Genomic DNA, 13,807 nt, shown 5'->3' with positions numbered 1-13,807 from the left:
GTATTTGTCATTTGTTGTTGTATCAATAGAGTGACAACAGGAGATGCTGCTCTTTTTTTGTCTCTGTGAAGCCATTTATTTCCGCTGCTGTGATTGTGTGTGTGCTCTTATTTTTCACCTTCGTTGTCCTTCTGTTTACCTCCTCTCTCCTCTTTGTCTGGTCACATTGGATCTCTCTTTATATTATATATATATATATATATATATATATATATATATATATATAACCCCCCCCCACACACACACACACACACACACACACACACATTCAGTCTATCCTGTTGAAATCGGAACATTTTCCATTTTCTCACCAGGTGACGTCTCGCCTGCCTTTGTTGTGCGCATGCCTCCCTGCGGCGTGGCATAATGTGTGGCCTTATCTCCTCTAATCACACACTCCTCCGTTTTGATTTCCTCTTGCCATCTCTCCCTCCTTTTTAGCCGAACAAAGGTGGGATACCTGCACAGTTGGATGCTAATCATAATCTACAATGAAGACATGTCACTGCTTCGATCCTCCCGCCTTAGTGGAGGCAGCTATCAAAAATTGTCATCAAGCGTAGAGGAGAGACAATATCTTTCTTTGCAATCGTATAATATGTTTATACTTTTTATCTGTCTCCCTTATATTTATATTTTATATTTTATATTATCAGTTTATTTGATTATTTGCTCAATATTGATACACTGTCATATGAACATTGAGTTCTGTCTTCATCTCTCTCTCTCTCTCTCTCTCTCTGTGTGTGTTTGTGTGTGTGTGTGTGAGAGAAATGGAAACATTTTTACCCTTTTCCACTTTATTTGCCAGTTTTTTTTTTTATTTATTTTTTTTACATTTAACAAGAGTCTAGTGTGAATGTGTGCATATAACTTATGCACATCATATCATATTTTGCTTCTACCAAGGAGATTATTCTTTCGGTGCGGCTTGTCAATTTGTCTGTCTGTCTGTAATTAAGCAGGATTATGGAAACATTACTGCAGCAGAATGGAGTATCATGCCCAAATAGAGAGACAATTTAATTTTGGACCAGAGCTAAATCACAAGACCGATCGACAAATTTAGCTTCACTTTTACTAATGGTTGTGGTATTTGCCCTTGGCAGAGGTCTAGTTTTAAATCTTGTTAATATTTACTCTTTGTATGTCTTTCTGACTCAGCTGAAGGACACCAAGTCTGCAGACCAGAAGTCCACTCTGCTTCACTTCCTGGCTGAGGTGTGTGAGGAGAGGTATCCAGAGGTACTGCGCTTTGTGGATGACCTACAGCACGTGGACAGAGCAAGTAGAGGTGACCGACACACACCCACACACACATACACATGCTAGTGCGTATACATACGTCACTATACCAGAGACGTTCTAATGTGGAGACAGAGCACTCAAAGAATCTCCCATAGAAATGTATGGGGATAGTTCGTAACGCAAACATGGCAGTCGTCACATATTCCGCCCCTTCCGCCTCCAAAAGTTGACATGTGAATACATTGTGCCAATCCTGTGGTATGTTGTGAATACATCAGGCCAACCGTGTGTTGTGATTTCGCAGCTGGAGCAAGGTTGGTGTCGTGATGCCTTGTGCACTCGTAGTTCTGCCCGACTTTGACTATACTCTGATGATACACATCGATTAACCTTAGATGCTTTGATACAAGCCTTTCATCCATAGGCTGACTTGATCTCCAACCTTGCTCAAAATAGCATTACACTTCGGGTCCCTACAGATAGATCGAAGTATGGTAAACTTTGTATGTGTACAGAGAGGTTATAATAAGGACTGTTTATGAAGTCAGTGCATTACCTTAACTTGTCTTCTGGTCGCCACCGCTATTTCATGTTAATGCAAAAACTGTCTTGCTCAAAACTACTCTGATTAATGTATTTTTGCTGCCAAACGGAAAGTTGAACTGGTTATCATCTATAAATAGACCCCTGATTGTTATAACTCTGGATCATTCCTTTAAGCACACAAATGCTAACGAGGCTTTTATAGGTGTGTTTGTGTGTGTGTTGTCATCAGCTCTGGGCTTGGTAGCGTGTCACTGTCTGATTATGGCAGCTATTTTTCCCCTGTCGCGTGCCAGCCCAAGTTCTCCAAGCCACTGGGGGCCCCTCGTTTTGGCTCGACATGAATTATTACTCACCTTGCACGCTTTACACGCGCACGCATGCACCTTTTTACAAACAATTTACAAACAATACGAATGGCAGAATCACACATCTAGTGTACACGGAAACACATGTACACCCAGAACTGCAGATGAGTATGCACTTACTGGTGTTAGGACAAAAAAAACTGATCAGGTGAGAGTGAGAGAGGTACTTTGATAGAGTGCTTTGTTTCTATAGCAACCATTTGGATCCTCCTCACAGCTTTTGACTGCAGTCTCAGAATTTCATAGACACACACAAACACACCTGTAACTCACATGGTCCCCAAATCAAGTATTAATGAAATGAGCATTAATCCTGCATTTACCGGTAGTAAATATTACGTAAAGTGTCAGGAAACTGATATGTTCTTTGCTGGCTCCCTCATACAGAAACCCAGTGAGCATTTGGCAGACTTTGTGTTTGAAATTGTGTTTTCACCTCTCTCCACATGAGCAAAGAGTATGTAGCGTCCAGCATGCCCAGGTCTGTCGGTGGCCTTTACTTAGAGTCACTAGACAGGCTGTCTGCCACACAACCCAGTGAGTTACATCAGTTTGAGGCCAAAGCTCAGTGTCTGAAACACAGCCAAGCCAGTTCACACGCCATCCAGGTGCGGGTCTCCGAGCTTTTCAACTCATCGTGACCCTGGCCGGAGATGCAAACTGAGGACCACTGTAATAGGGTGTGAATCAGAGAAAGAATGTGTCAAACTGCATTATTGAATGCATGGCCAGCCAGGAACCACCTTCACACAGCCCTCCTGCAGTCCATGGTTTATAAAAGGTTTGCTGTCTGGAGTGTAGGTTCCCACTTGTTGCATATAGCACTTGTACTGTATGTGGGCCTGAGCCGTGTCCTGTCTGCAGGTCTGCTGCTCTAGCAGGTGTCCTTTCAGTGATCCGGGCTGTGGACAACCAGCTACAGCTGTGTTTCCACAGGTCTCTGAACAGCAAATATTCACAGTCCCAGCCAGTAGACAAACATGCTGGCAGGCCAGTGTTGGCTCTATTGTGTTGATCTACCTAGCAAACTGCTTCCCGCCCAATTTTTACCTAATGTACTATTTGATGCTGTAATTTAATGTTGTACCACACATGCAATGGTAAAATTGTATCCTGTAAATAATAAATTGTACCGTATAGTGATTGTGTGGTAATTATAGATCTAAATCATGCAACATACATTCTCACGGCACAGAGTCAAAGTGAAGGGGCCGAATCAATCTTCATGATTTGATTGTATGATTATGGTGGCAGTTTGTTAATAAATGTAGTAGTGGGATTTACTGCAGTTGAAATGACTGCAACATAGGTAATGTGATTTGACTGACACTCTCAGCATGGATTAAATCCCCTTGATGCATGTGTGGGTGTGTGAGCACACTGTGTGCTTGTGCATTTATTTGTATGTTATGACATTTGTGTGTGTGTGGTTGTGAGTGAGAGAGAGAAAGAGAGAGTGAGGGAGACACAGAGAGAGACTCCTATATTGATCAAAACATAGAAATTGACAGGCATGTCCTGTATGGTCACATTGCCTTGGGCAGCCCCCCAGTGCTGAAACAACAGGGTGGCCAACTGTCTCTGCACATTACAGCACACCACAGAGACAGAAGGATGGGGTTCAGGGTTTCAGAAACCGTTAACTAGTAAAGGGAGCATGAGCGTGAGGAGGAAAGGATTGGGTATGCAGCTGAAAGAAATACTGAAATTTGCAGATAATTGGTATGGTGCCATTATTACTAGGCTGTACGATATGAATCAAAACCGAAATGTTCGGTTGTAAATTGAACTCACGTCACAAGCATTTGTTGACAGTGATCACAAAAGGTGCTCCCTTTCTTGTCTACTCGTCCACTTCACTGTTGATAGTGTGAGTCTTCGCTGCCATTATGCATTTGCACAATACAATGACATTGTGTATAAAAAAAAAAAACACACACAAATACACCAAGGATGGTCATGCTAACTTTTGTAATATGAATAGCTATGTGTGCTGAGAGGCTACTTAGAGTGTTTCTGCCATTTGTGTAAGGTTGTATGGTTTACAGCAGTGTTTCTGCCATTTGTGTAAGGTTGTATGGGTTACAGCAGTGTTTCTCAAACTTTTTTTCTGGGGACCCACTTTTTAAAAATGACAATCGCGACCCAACTCGTGACTGTGGTAGTTAACAAACTAGATCAGTGGTTCTCAAACTTTTTCTTTCATTCCCCACTTTGATCAAGGGGGCATTCTCCAGCCCCACCTGTCCCTCATCGCTCTAAGAAAGTGGTAGGTCAAGCTTAAAATTGTCAAATTTATTGAAATAATGACAAGTTCTAAATATATCCTCTTCAACAGAGTTAAATTCAGCTGGTGCTGCAGATATAATAATAAATAAATAAATAACACACATATTTCTGTTTTCCAGCAACATATTAGGAAGCATAGGCCATTTTACAGCATTGTACAATATATATTTAATGAAATACCAACATGCTGCATTAAATGGATCCATAATCCAGTCATACTGAGCACTGCTAGTTGGGAAATATTTTTGAAATAAACTTTGCAGGGATGTGATGTAGGCCTACTGTTTAATACATGGGATCACAAGAGTGGCTCCCAATCAGACGTTTCAGCGATTTCGCTCAGAAATCTCAAAGGCATAATACTGTCGCGATCGAGGCGCCTGTCCCATACTCAAGTTTTTTTGGTGAATGCGGTAATCTTATTTGCTAGGTGAGGTAGGTGCTTGTCTTTGCCTTGTAACTGGACATTTAACTCAAATGTATCGCTAAGATATATCAAATCGCTAATATAGGCCAGCTTCGTCAAGAAATGTTCATTAGTGAATGTGCTTGCAGATTCAAACATGCGCTCTTCCTCCAAGAAGAGGCGACTCGGAGCTCAAATGCGCGCGACAGCACTTTACCTCGGGAAAGCCACCTTGCCTCGCTGTGAAACAGTACAGCCTTTTGGTCAGCTACCATCTCTTCGCAAAGTGCGGAGAATAGACGAGCTTTTAAGGGCCGGGTTTTGATTAAATTCACCACTCTCACAGCAACGTTCAAAATCTCATGTAGGTCGGGACTAACTAAGCTGCCTTGACACGAGCGCTTCCCTGTGAATAACACAGTGCGTCCATTGCGCATCGGCTGCTAGCTGGGCCCAGGCTACAGATAAAAAAATAAATAAAAAAACTCCTGTTTTTCACGTCAGTTCGCGCCCCACCTGGCATGTCTCCGCGACCCAGTAGTGGGTCGCGACCCACAGTTTGAGAAACACTGTCCGTACGTGTGTGGCCTGTCCTATTTAGGGAGTCTGGGTGGGACTGAAAAATCTCAAGTGGACCGGAGTGGTCTTTCGGAAGAGCCTCATAACAGCATACTAATTATAAAGATGTTTTGTCTTGTGAGCTTATTATTGATCATTCGGCTAGCAACAATTACTTGAATAAAGACAGTATTTAACAATAACTTCAATAAAGACAGTATTCAACAATAACTTCAATAAAGACAGTATTCAACAATAACTTGAACTTGTAACGGAACTGTATGCAGTGGTGTGTATTTTCCTTTGTGTGTGTTAATGGGCCTAAATATAGTCTACTACAACCTCAACAAAACCAGTACAACAACAAAAACATGAAGATTTGGGAAATGGCTTCTTCTATGTTTGTGTATTGGTGGTGTGTGTGTGTGTGTCCGTGTGCGCACACATGCATGTGTTTGTGGTTGGCTGTTTTGCTGCTGTGTAGGGCCTATGTGTGTGGGCAGCCAGCTCTGGGACAAACTGTATCTCTGTTGGCAGAGGCCTGGCACAATGACCCGACTAGAGCAGACAGAGACATCTCCAGCTGGGCCTCCCTGGGATTACTCCTCAGTGTGCGCGTGTGCGTGTGTGTGTGTGTGTGTGTGTAGGTAGAGAGGAATCATGTCTGGGAACACAGCCACAACAAGGCCAGCACACTCCAAGCTTGTTAGTAACTCTGTAGGAGTCAAGTAAGAGAGATTGTGTGTGGATCTTCTTTTGCAGGCGAGCAATGCTTCCTGCTGGTCTGAAATGCAGTCTTTTATGACCACCAGAACGTAAATGGACTTATAAGTGGCTATGGTTGTTTTTTGCACTCTGCCATTTGCATAGTCTCTCTCAACCAAACAAGTGTACACACCCTCTCACAGTCTTTGTTTGAATGTGCTTTTTAGTTTTGAAACCTGCTAAATCTCCACGTCTCCGTCAGATTCCCCTCTGCACCTCCCATCCTCTCTGGGTGCCATTCCTCCTCCCTCCATCCCTGTCTCCTCCAGTCCAGTCCCCTTTCTCGTCTATCCGTTCCTCCTTCCCTCCTGTTCCCTTCTCTCAGACTCATACAGAGGCACGCTTGACTCCGGAACTTTCCAGAACATCCATCACTGCCAAGCGCCATAATCACACTTATCAACACGTTTATTTATTCAGTCACTACCAACACCGGCCTGCGCCAGTGTGCTGGATTTATCTACCATAAGGCACTAGACTCATTCACACACACACACACACGGGCACTCAACACCCACACACACTCACACGCACACACACGCATACTCGATGGTTGCTGGTTACATATTTATCCCCTGCGTTTAGGCACTAGAGACACACAAACACAGGCACTCAACCAACACATACACCCATAGACATACATACTGACATAGATTAAGGGGTGGTTGTGTGTGTTGTGAATAGTGTTAAGGGGTGGTTGTGTGTGTTGTGAATAGTGTTAAGGGGTGGTTGTGTGTGTTGTGAATAGAGACTAAATTCAGGGAATGACGTTTCTTTTCTCTGTTTTCAATTTCACATTTTAATTCAACTGTGTGTTTCTGTGTCTTTGTTGGTGTAGAGAGAGAAATGGATAGAGAGAGAATAAACTAATCTGGTTATTGGATGGGCTTGGATAGGTCTTGAGACATCTACAATGCTCTGGTCCACCTTCCTCTGACCTCCATGAGAGGGCGCTAGAGGCTGGTGTCTGGGGACTTCACCTGGGGAGTCTCAGCCCCTCATCGTATCCACTGCTCTTGTGTTAGTGTGTGTGTGTGCGTGTGCGCGCACACACACATGTACATGCATTTGCCTTTGCATAGCACCTGCCATATCAATCTAATCCTAACCGAATTGTCTTCTCATGCATACATAATACAGTCCACTAAAGTCAGTACAGCCGTTTCTCTCTCTTTTCCCTCTCTCCTTCTTTCTCTATCCATCTTTGTTTTGTGTCTGACACACACACACTCACACACTCACACATACACACATTCATGAATGTAGCTCTGATTGAGACTCTGATGCCCCGGGAGCATGTGCCAGCTCAGGGTCCTGCTGCCATCAGCCAATCTGGAGCAGATTTTGGCACCAGACAGCAAGAAGAGAAGACAGGAGAACTAAAAGGAGGCTGGAGGAGGTGTTTTTACACTGGGAGGGAGATGTGAGGGAGGGCTTGAGCATTCTGCTTCTGTTTGGAGATGTGTGTTGTTGCAATGCCCTGATGATGGGCATTTTGCCTTCCTTGTCTCTGTAATCTTTTCATTGCTATCCTCACCTCTTTCTCTCTCTCCTTTTCCTTCTCTCTCTCTCACACTTTCTTTTATTCTCTCTCTTTCATTGTTTCTCTCACTTTCTTTTTTCTCTCTCTCATATATTGTAAAATCGTGTTGGTCCTACAGCATGCAGCTGTTTCTTGACTTCTGTATTACAATGTAATTGGTGGGCTTCTCTGATTAGGAATGGATTACCAGCTGTGCACATACACACACACACACACACACACACAGCCAGTGGTTTGGTATTTGCATGGTTAAAACAAAACAAAACAAGAATACAGAGAGCCATCTTTGTATGTGACAATTTACTGACCAAGTGGCTGAAGAGCTTGTTATGTGATATATTTAGGCTATTCATTAGAGTCATATGTGTTTTATCTGTTAAAGTCAGTTCTTTGCAGCTTGACAGGCTGAGAATTGTTGGTAGCTTGTGTGTGTAAGTACATCTTTGTGTGAGGAAGTGTATTGTGTGTGTGTGTCAGGGTTTCCGTTGTCCGGTAATTACCGGACATTGGGCGAAAAAAAAATGAAATGTCCGACAAAATTAAATCTCTCCGGTCAAATTGTCAGATTGAAATTGGCTAATAATCCCGTCCCCTAACGCAATCTGAATTTGAGAATAAGCCTTAATATGTAAGCCTATATTATACGTCCTCTGGCTATGTTTTTAAATGAACAGGCTCTACCGTTTGAAAAGTAAGCTATTAAACAACACGCATAGCCTATGCTGCATTTCAAATAGAAAGCGCACGCTTAAAACGTCCAACAACGAACAAATGAGTGAGGCGGTTCAAACATGGCCAGGCCCAGGCAGACTAGCCTTAAAAGTTTTTTCAGAGGCCAGACGCGATGGATGATGATAAATTGGTAACGTCTGAAGCCTCAGATGTCCGGTCAACTCCACCACCACCAGATAAAAAGCAGAAGTGTCGGGCGTATCTGTCGGAATCAGTGACATTGGAAGTGGAGTTGCGGGGGGTGCGGCCGCTCCAAGACACTGTCATTCTCCGTGTACACTGGATATAAAGTGTTCTTTACCCAAAGCATACAGTAGGCCTATGCGTTCTATGTCTATGATCATCTGCAGGGTTAGAGCCTCCTCGAAATCAAAATGTCCGGAAAAAGAAACCTCTGCCGGTCACTTTGACCGGCACCATTTTTGTGTGTCTGTGTGTTCAGTATTCTAAAAGAGGTGTTAGTGAGGTGGCTGGAGATTGAAGTGGTCAGTCTAAGGCTCAGCAATTACTTGTTTGCAGCCTGGACATACACACACACATGTACACCTGTCTGTGTGCACCCTGCATCTCTGCAACCTCAAAAACACTAGTAATCAACAAACTTTCTGTCTTACACACACACACACACACACACACACTCTCACACACACTCACACACACACTTCTCACACTACACACAGGCTACCAAGCGAGATTGAAGAGAGAGCAAACTTTATTGTACTTGTTTGTACCTCAGCCAGAGCTCTGCTTGTTTGGGAGGTTCTGTTCTCACTTCTCAGTACAGCTCTCCCCCAACCGCCTATCCTCGCCACACACACACACACACACACACACACACACACCAACACACCACACACACATTTTTGACAGCATCTATCTATACAGTCCAGCAGCGCTCACTCAGTGACAGCATGCGTTAACTCTGGCAGGACCCCATGCTCACACTGCGTTGTTAGATACTATGTTGTTGAAGCGTCTGTCTGTAGACCTGAGATGGAGGGTTTTGTTGAAGGTGATGCCTTGTTTGGAGGATTTGGTGCATTGTGTTTTGTATTATCGTAGTTGGTGCCCAAGGCTCACCATTTGCACTTCAGGGAAATGGCAGATTCCACCTTAAGCATCATAATGTTCTCTACACTCACTCCACATGACAATCCCTGCATGTTATTTTATATGCAATCAAGTTGGCCTAACGCTTGCTCAGTAGTTGTCTTGCGTACGAAAATACTGTATGGCAACAAAATCAGTTTGGCCTGATTTTAATCAGTGTCTCCGTTAAGGCAATGCTCATAATGTGTTGATACATGGATTTCATCAACACACAATTTGTTGTGAAAGGCCCATGGATTGAGACATGTTCACGTTTAATGGAGCAGTGCATTCCATCCACAGATCCACACTTACGCTATTAGATCTATTGTCACACAACTATCAGAGTACAGTGGGGTGAATACTGGGGATGTCAGTTTGAATGTTATCTATCGTTTATACTAGAATTTGTTACATTTTAATACATATTTTACATCTGTATTTACATATCCCCATTTGCCACTAGCTATTTCTGATGCTGTTTGTGTGTCTGTATGCATGCCTTTGTGTAGTGCTGCTTCTGAATATTTACATATTCTTATCCACTGTCTGTTTTTGTGTGTGTGTGTTGCAGTTTCAGCAGAGAACCTTGAGAAGAGTCTCCGTCAGATGGAGCGGCAGCTACAGCAGCTGGACAGAGACCTGCAGACCTTCAGCTCCCCTCAGGACCAGCAAGACCTGTTCACCATCAAGATGACCATATCCTTACACACACACACACAGCACACTACCACACCCCATATAACACATAACCCACATTCTAATCAATTCCAAAACATAGTCTCTGACTCTTCACTTTACTATAGGTTATTGACTCATTAAACCTTACACACATGCATAGGCATACATACTCTGACTCACTCATAAAGTACAATTTGGGGAGCGAAGAGCTGTGTGTGTGTGTGTGTGTGTGTGTGTGTGTGTGTGTGTGTGTGTGTGTGTGTGTGTGTGTGTGTGTGTGTGTGTGTGTGTGTGTGTGTGTGTGTGTGTGTGTGTGTGTGTGTGTGTGTGTGTGTGTGTGTGTGTGTGTGTGTGTGTGTGTGTGTGTGTGTGTGTGAGAGAGATGGTGCGTGCCTGTGTGTGTGCATGGACTCCTGCATGTCAGTGGCTTTGACACCTCTTTTAATTATTCACTCAAAGGATCTCACACTGACAGGCCAGGCTAGAGACAGGTGTCTGTTTAATAATGAAGCTGCCCAGACCCCCCCCCCCCTCTCTCTCTCTATTTCTCTTTCTCTCTTTCTCTCTCTCTCTCTCTCTCTCACTGAGTCCAACTGTCCATCATAGCACATATGATGAAGCCCTAAGCCATGGCTGGACACAGCACAAAGAGTGCATATCCACTGTTTCATCCACCCATGGGCTTCATGGGAAGCCTGCTTTCATGAGATCAGAATCAGCGTGAGCAGAATCTAAAGTGTCGTAGTGGCAGGCATGTCAGCCTCTAGTAGCTGGCCGCTGACAAATATGTGTATTAGAGAGGAAATCTGAACCACATCAAAACGCCTCTGGTAGTATGCAGATAGTTAGTGAAATGTGATGGGTCTGGGTGTGTCCGTAATGCTGAAGCTCAGAGAAGACCAGCTGGATCAGACCCTTTGGTCAGATGTCCTGGTCGGCTTGTGGAGCTGACTGAAAATGGGGCTCAGTAGCCTTTCACCTTTCCACAGAAAGGCAGTCATCAGGATAATTAGATCACGGGGCTAGTTTGGTGCACCATTCCTTGTGTGTGCATTGCCACAGCCTTGTCAGAGTCCATCAGTAATTATGTGTGGCTTCCACTCCTCTGCCTGATATCTGAAAGGGGAGCTAGCAGTAAGTCTCTCTCTCTCTCTCTCTCTCTCTCTCTCTCTCTCTCTCTCCTCTCTGCCTCTCTCTGTCTGTCTTTGTCTGTCCATCCTATAATTATCTGGCAAATGGCTGGGCAGTTTAAAACAGATGAGAGGAGACTGAGAGACAGATGGGTGGGCGACTCAAGTTTCTTTCCTCAGATGACCTTAGAATTGGCCAGTTCGCCCTCATTTGATTACTTTCTACTCCTCTTTCCAATGTACCAATTGAAAACCCAGATCTTCATAATGAAGAACCTCTAGGAATATCTGCAATCTGATTTGATTGTTTGTTGGCTTACTGAAAATGTGTGTGAGAGAGAGAGTGTTGTAGTGCTGACTTTATCTATGTAAATGTGCAGTAACAAGACATAAAAAGGTGCCTTATACTTTTAAAGACGGAAAGAGTATTCAGCCTCTTGCTACTCCCCTATGTAACACACACAAGCTGCCTGCCACACACACACACACACACATTCTGAGACTGAGTTTCGTTCACTCATTTTCTCCTTTTCATCTTCTCAGCCCTCTTTTCCTCAGCAGTCACATTCCTGAAAATACATTCTTACCCAGATATGCTTGGAAGTACCTTGTTGCAATCTTTTTTGCCTTTTTTAAAGAGTGGAAGTGATTGGATCACCTAGAGCAATAGTTTGCACGCACACACACACACTCACACACTTGCACACACTCACACAATCCTCTCAATCTGTGCCTCATATGCTGGCTGGAGAGACTGATAGAATGCTTTAACGTGCAGTGTGCTGAAGAGAGATGAGCGCAGGAGTGAAGTGGAGGTCAAAGATGGGAGAGAAAGAGAGGGAGGGGGATGGACAGATTGGACAGCGAGATATTCATCTGCCATGCTCTTCACTGCATCTCCATTTGCAGCCTGGCTGCGCTTCACAGGGCCCCAGCGGGCCACTGAAGAGTCAAAGTGAGAGCAGCACCTATCACACTCTCTCTCACACACACACACACAGAGAGAGAGAGCACCTGACACATATAATATATACACAGAACTGAACAGAACACAGACAATTTTTCATACTGCCGCTCTACAATAGATTATATAGTATATATTTGCAGGTTGTTAAGTTAATCATCTAATGTAAGCTCTCCATTGGTTTTTACATTAAATGGTGGAAGATTTAGAATAGGCTCAAGCATCCAATCAATACAGAGCAGCAGCCACAGGCCAAGCAGTGTCTGTCTTTCTTCTGTGTGCCCCCACTAACTGCACTGGATCCACTAACTGCACTACCCCCACTAACTGCACTACCCCCACTAACTTCACTGGATCCACTAACTGCACTGGATCCACTAACTGCACTACCCCCACTAACTGCACTGGATCCACTAACTGCACTACCCCCACTAACTGCACTGGATCCACTAACTGCACTGGATCCACTAACTGCACTACCCCCACTAACTGCATTGGGTCCACTAACTGCACTACCCCCACTAACTGCATTGGATCCACTAACTGCACTACCCCCACTAACTGCACTGGATCCACTAACTGCACTACCCCCACTAACTGCACTGGATCCACTAACTACACTGGATCCACTAACTGCACTGGATCCACTAACTGCACTGGATCCACTAACTGCACTACCCCCACTAACTGCACTGGATCCACTAACTGCACTGGATCCACTAACTGCACTACCCCCACTAACTGCACTGGATCCACTAACTGCACTACCCCCACAGACTGCACTGGATCCACTAACTGCGCTGGATCCACTAACTGCGCTGGATCCACTAACTGCATTGGATCCACTAACTGCATTGGATCCACTAACTGGGCTGGATCCACTAACTGCATTGGATCCACTAACTGGGCTGGATCCACTAACTGCATTGGATCCACCAACTGCACTGCCCCCACTAACTGCACTGGAGTAGAAGAGAAAAATGGCCCCTCAAACAACTGACCAGTGTCCTGTCGACATGTAGAAAGAAAGATGTTTGTCCAAAGTTGATTTTTGCATGACTGTGTTGGAGCAGTTGATAAAAGACTAGTCTCTTCTTCATTTGTGGCCAGTCTTTTACTCCTCTATCTAGGCTAATCCCTTGCAATACTAAACATGTCATCAGAATACATCAGACATATCACACACACACATACACACACTTAAATAAAATATGTCCCACTTACACGTCATAATTTCATCCACATTTTATGTGCATCTATCACCTATGCAAATTGAATTCTTGTTTTGAATTGAGATACCTTGTTTTTTTTTTTTTTGTCATCCTCATGTTATCAGGTCAATTTTAAATTTGTGAGACATTCACACTAACACACTGGCAACCAGATCAGCCATAGGGCTCACTAATTAACCTGACACATCAGAGAGCGAATAATGCGATAAAGCCTGCTGCTATCTCCTCCGACATAGCTCTTACCTCCCAGCTCTGCTTT

General features: G+C 43.9%; 1 protein-coding gene across 1 annotated transcript in view; it reads left to right on the top strand.

Moving 5' to 3' along the window:
• The window catches only part of LOC143142668 (protein diaphanous homolog 3-like), a 291,988-nt gene that overhangs the window by 197,824 nt on the left and 80,357 nt on the right, over window positions 1-13,807 (top strand). The window contains exons 22-23 of the mRNA XM_076303722.1: window positions 1,165-1,294; window positions 10,116-10,240. Of these exons, the coding sequence (XP_076159837.1) occupies window positions 1,165-1,294; window positions 10,116-10,240 (255 nt within the window). The remainder of the gene's footprint in view (window positions 1-1,164; window positions 1,295-10,115; window positions 10,241-13,807) is intronic.

This window comes from Alosa pseudoharengus, unplaced genomic scaffold (genome assembly GCF_046254945.1).
Source record: "Alosa pseudoharengus isolate Yale_2024_CS ecotype anadromous, Long Island Sound unplaced genomic scaffold, YU_APseudo_1.1 YU_APseudo_1.1_scf_24, whole genome shotgun sequence".
Lineage (NCBI taxonomy): Eukaryota > Metazoa > Chordata > Actinopteri > Clupeiformes > Clupeidae > Alosa > Alosa pseudoharengus.
Note: the sequence above shows the minus strand (reverse complement) of the source record. Positions and strands in the feature narration are given on the sequence as shown.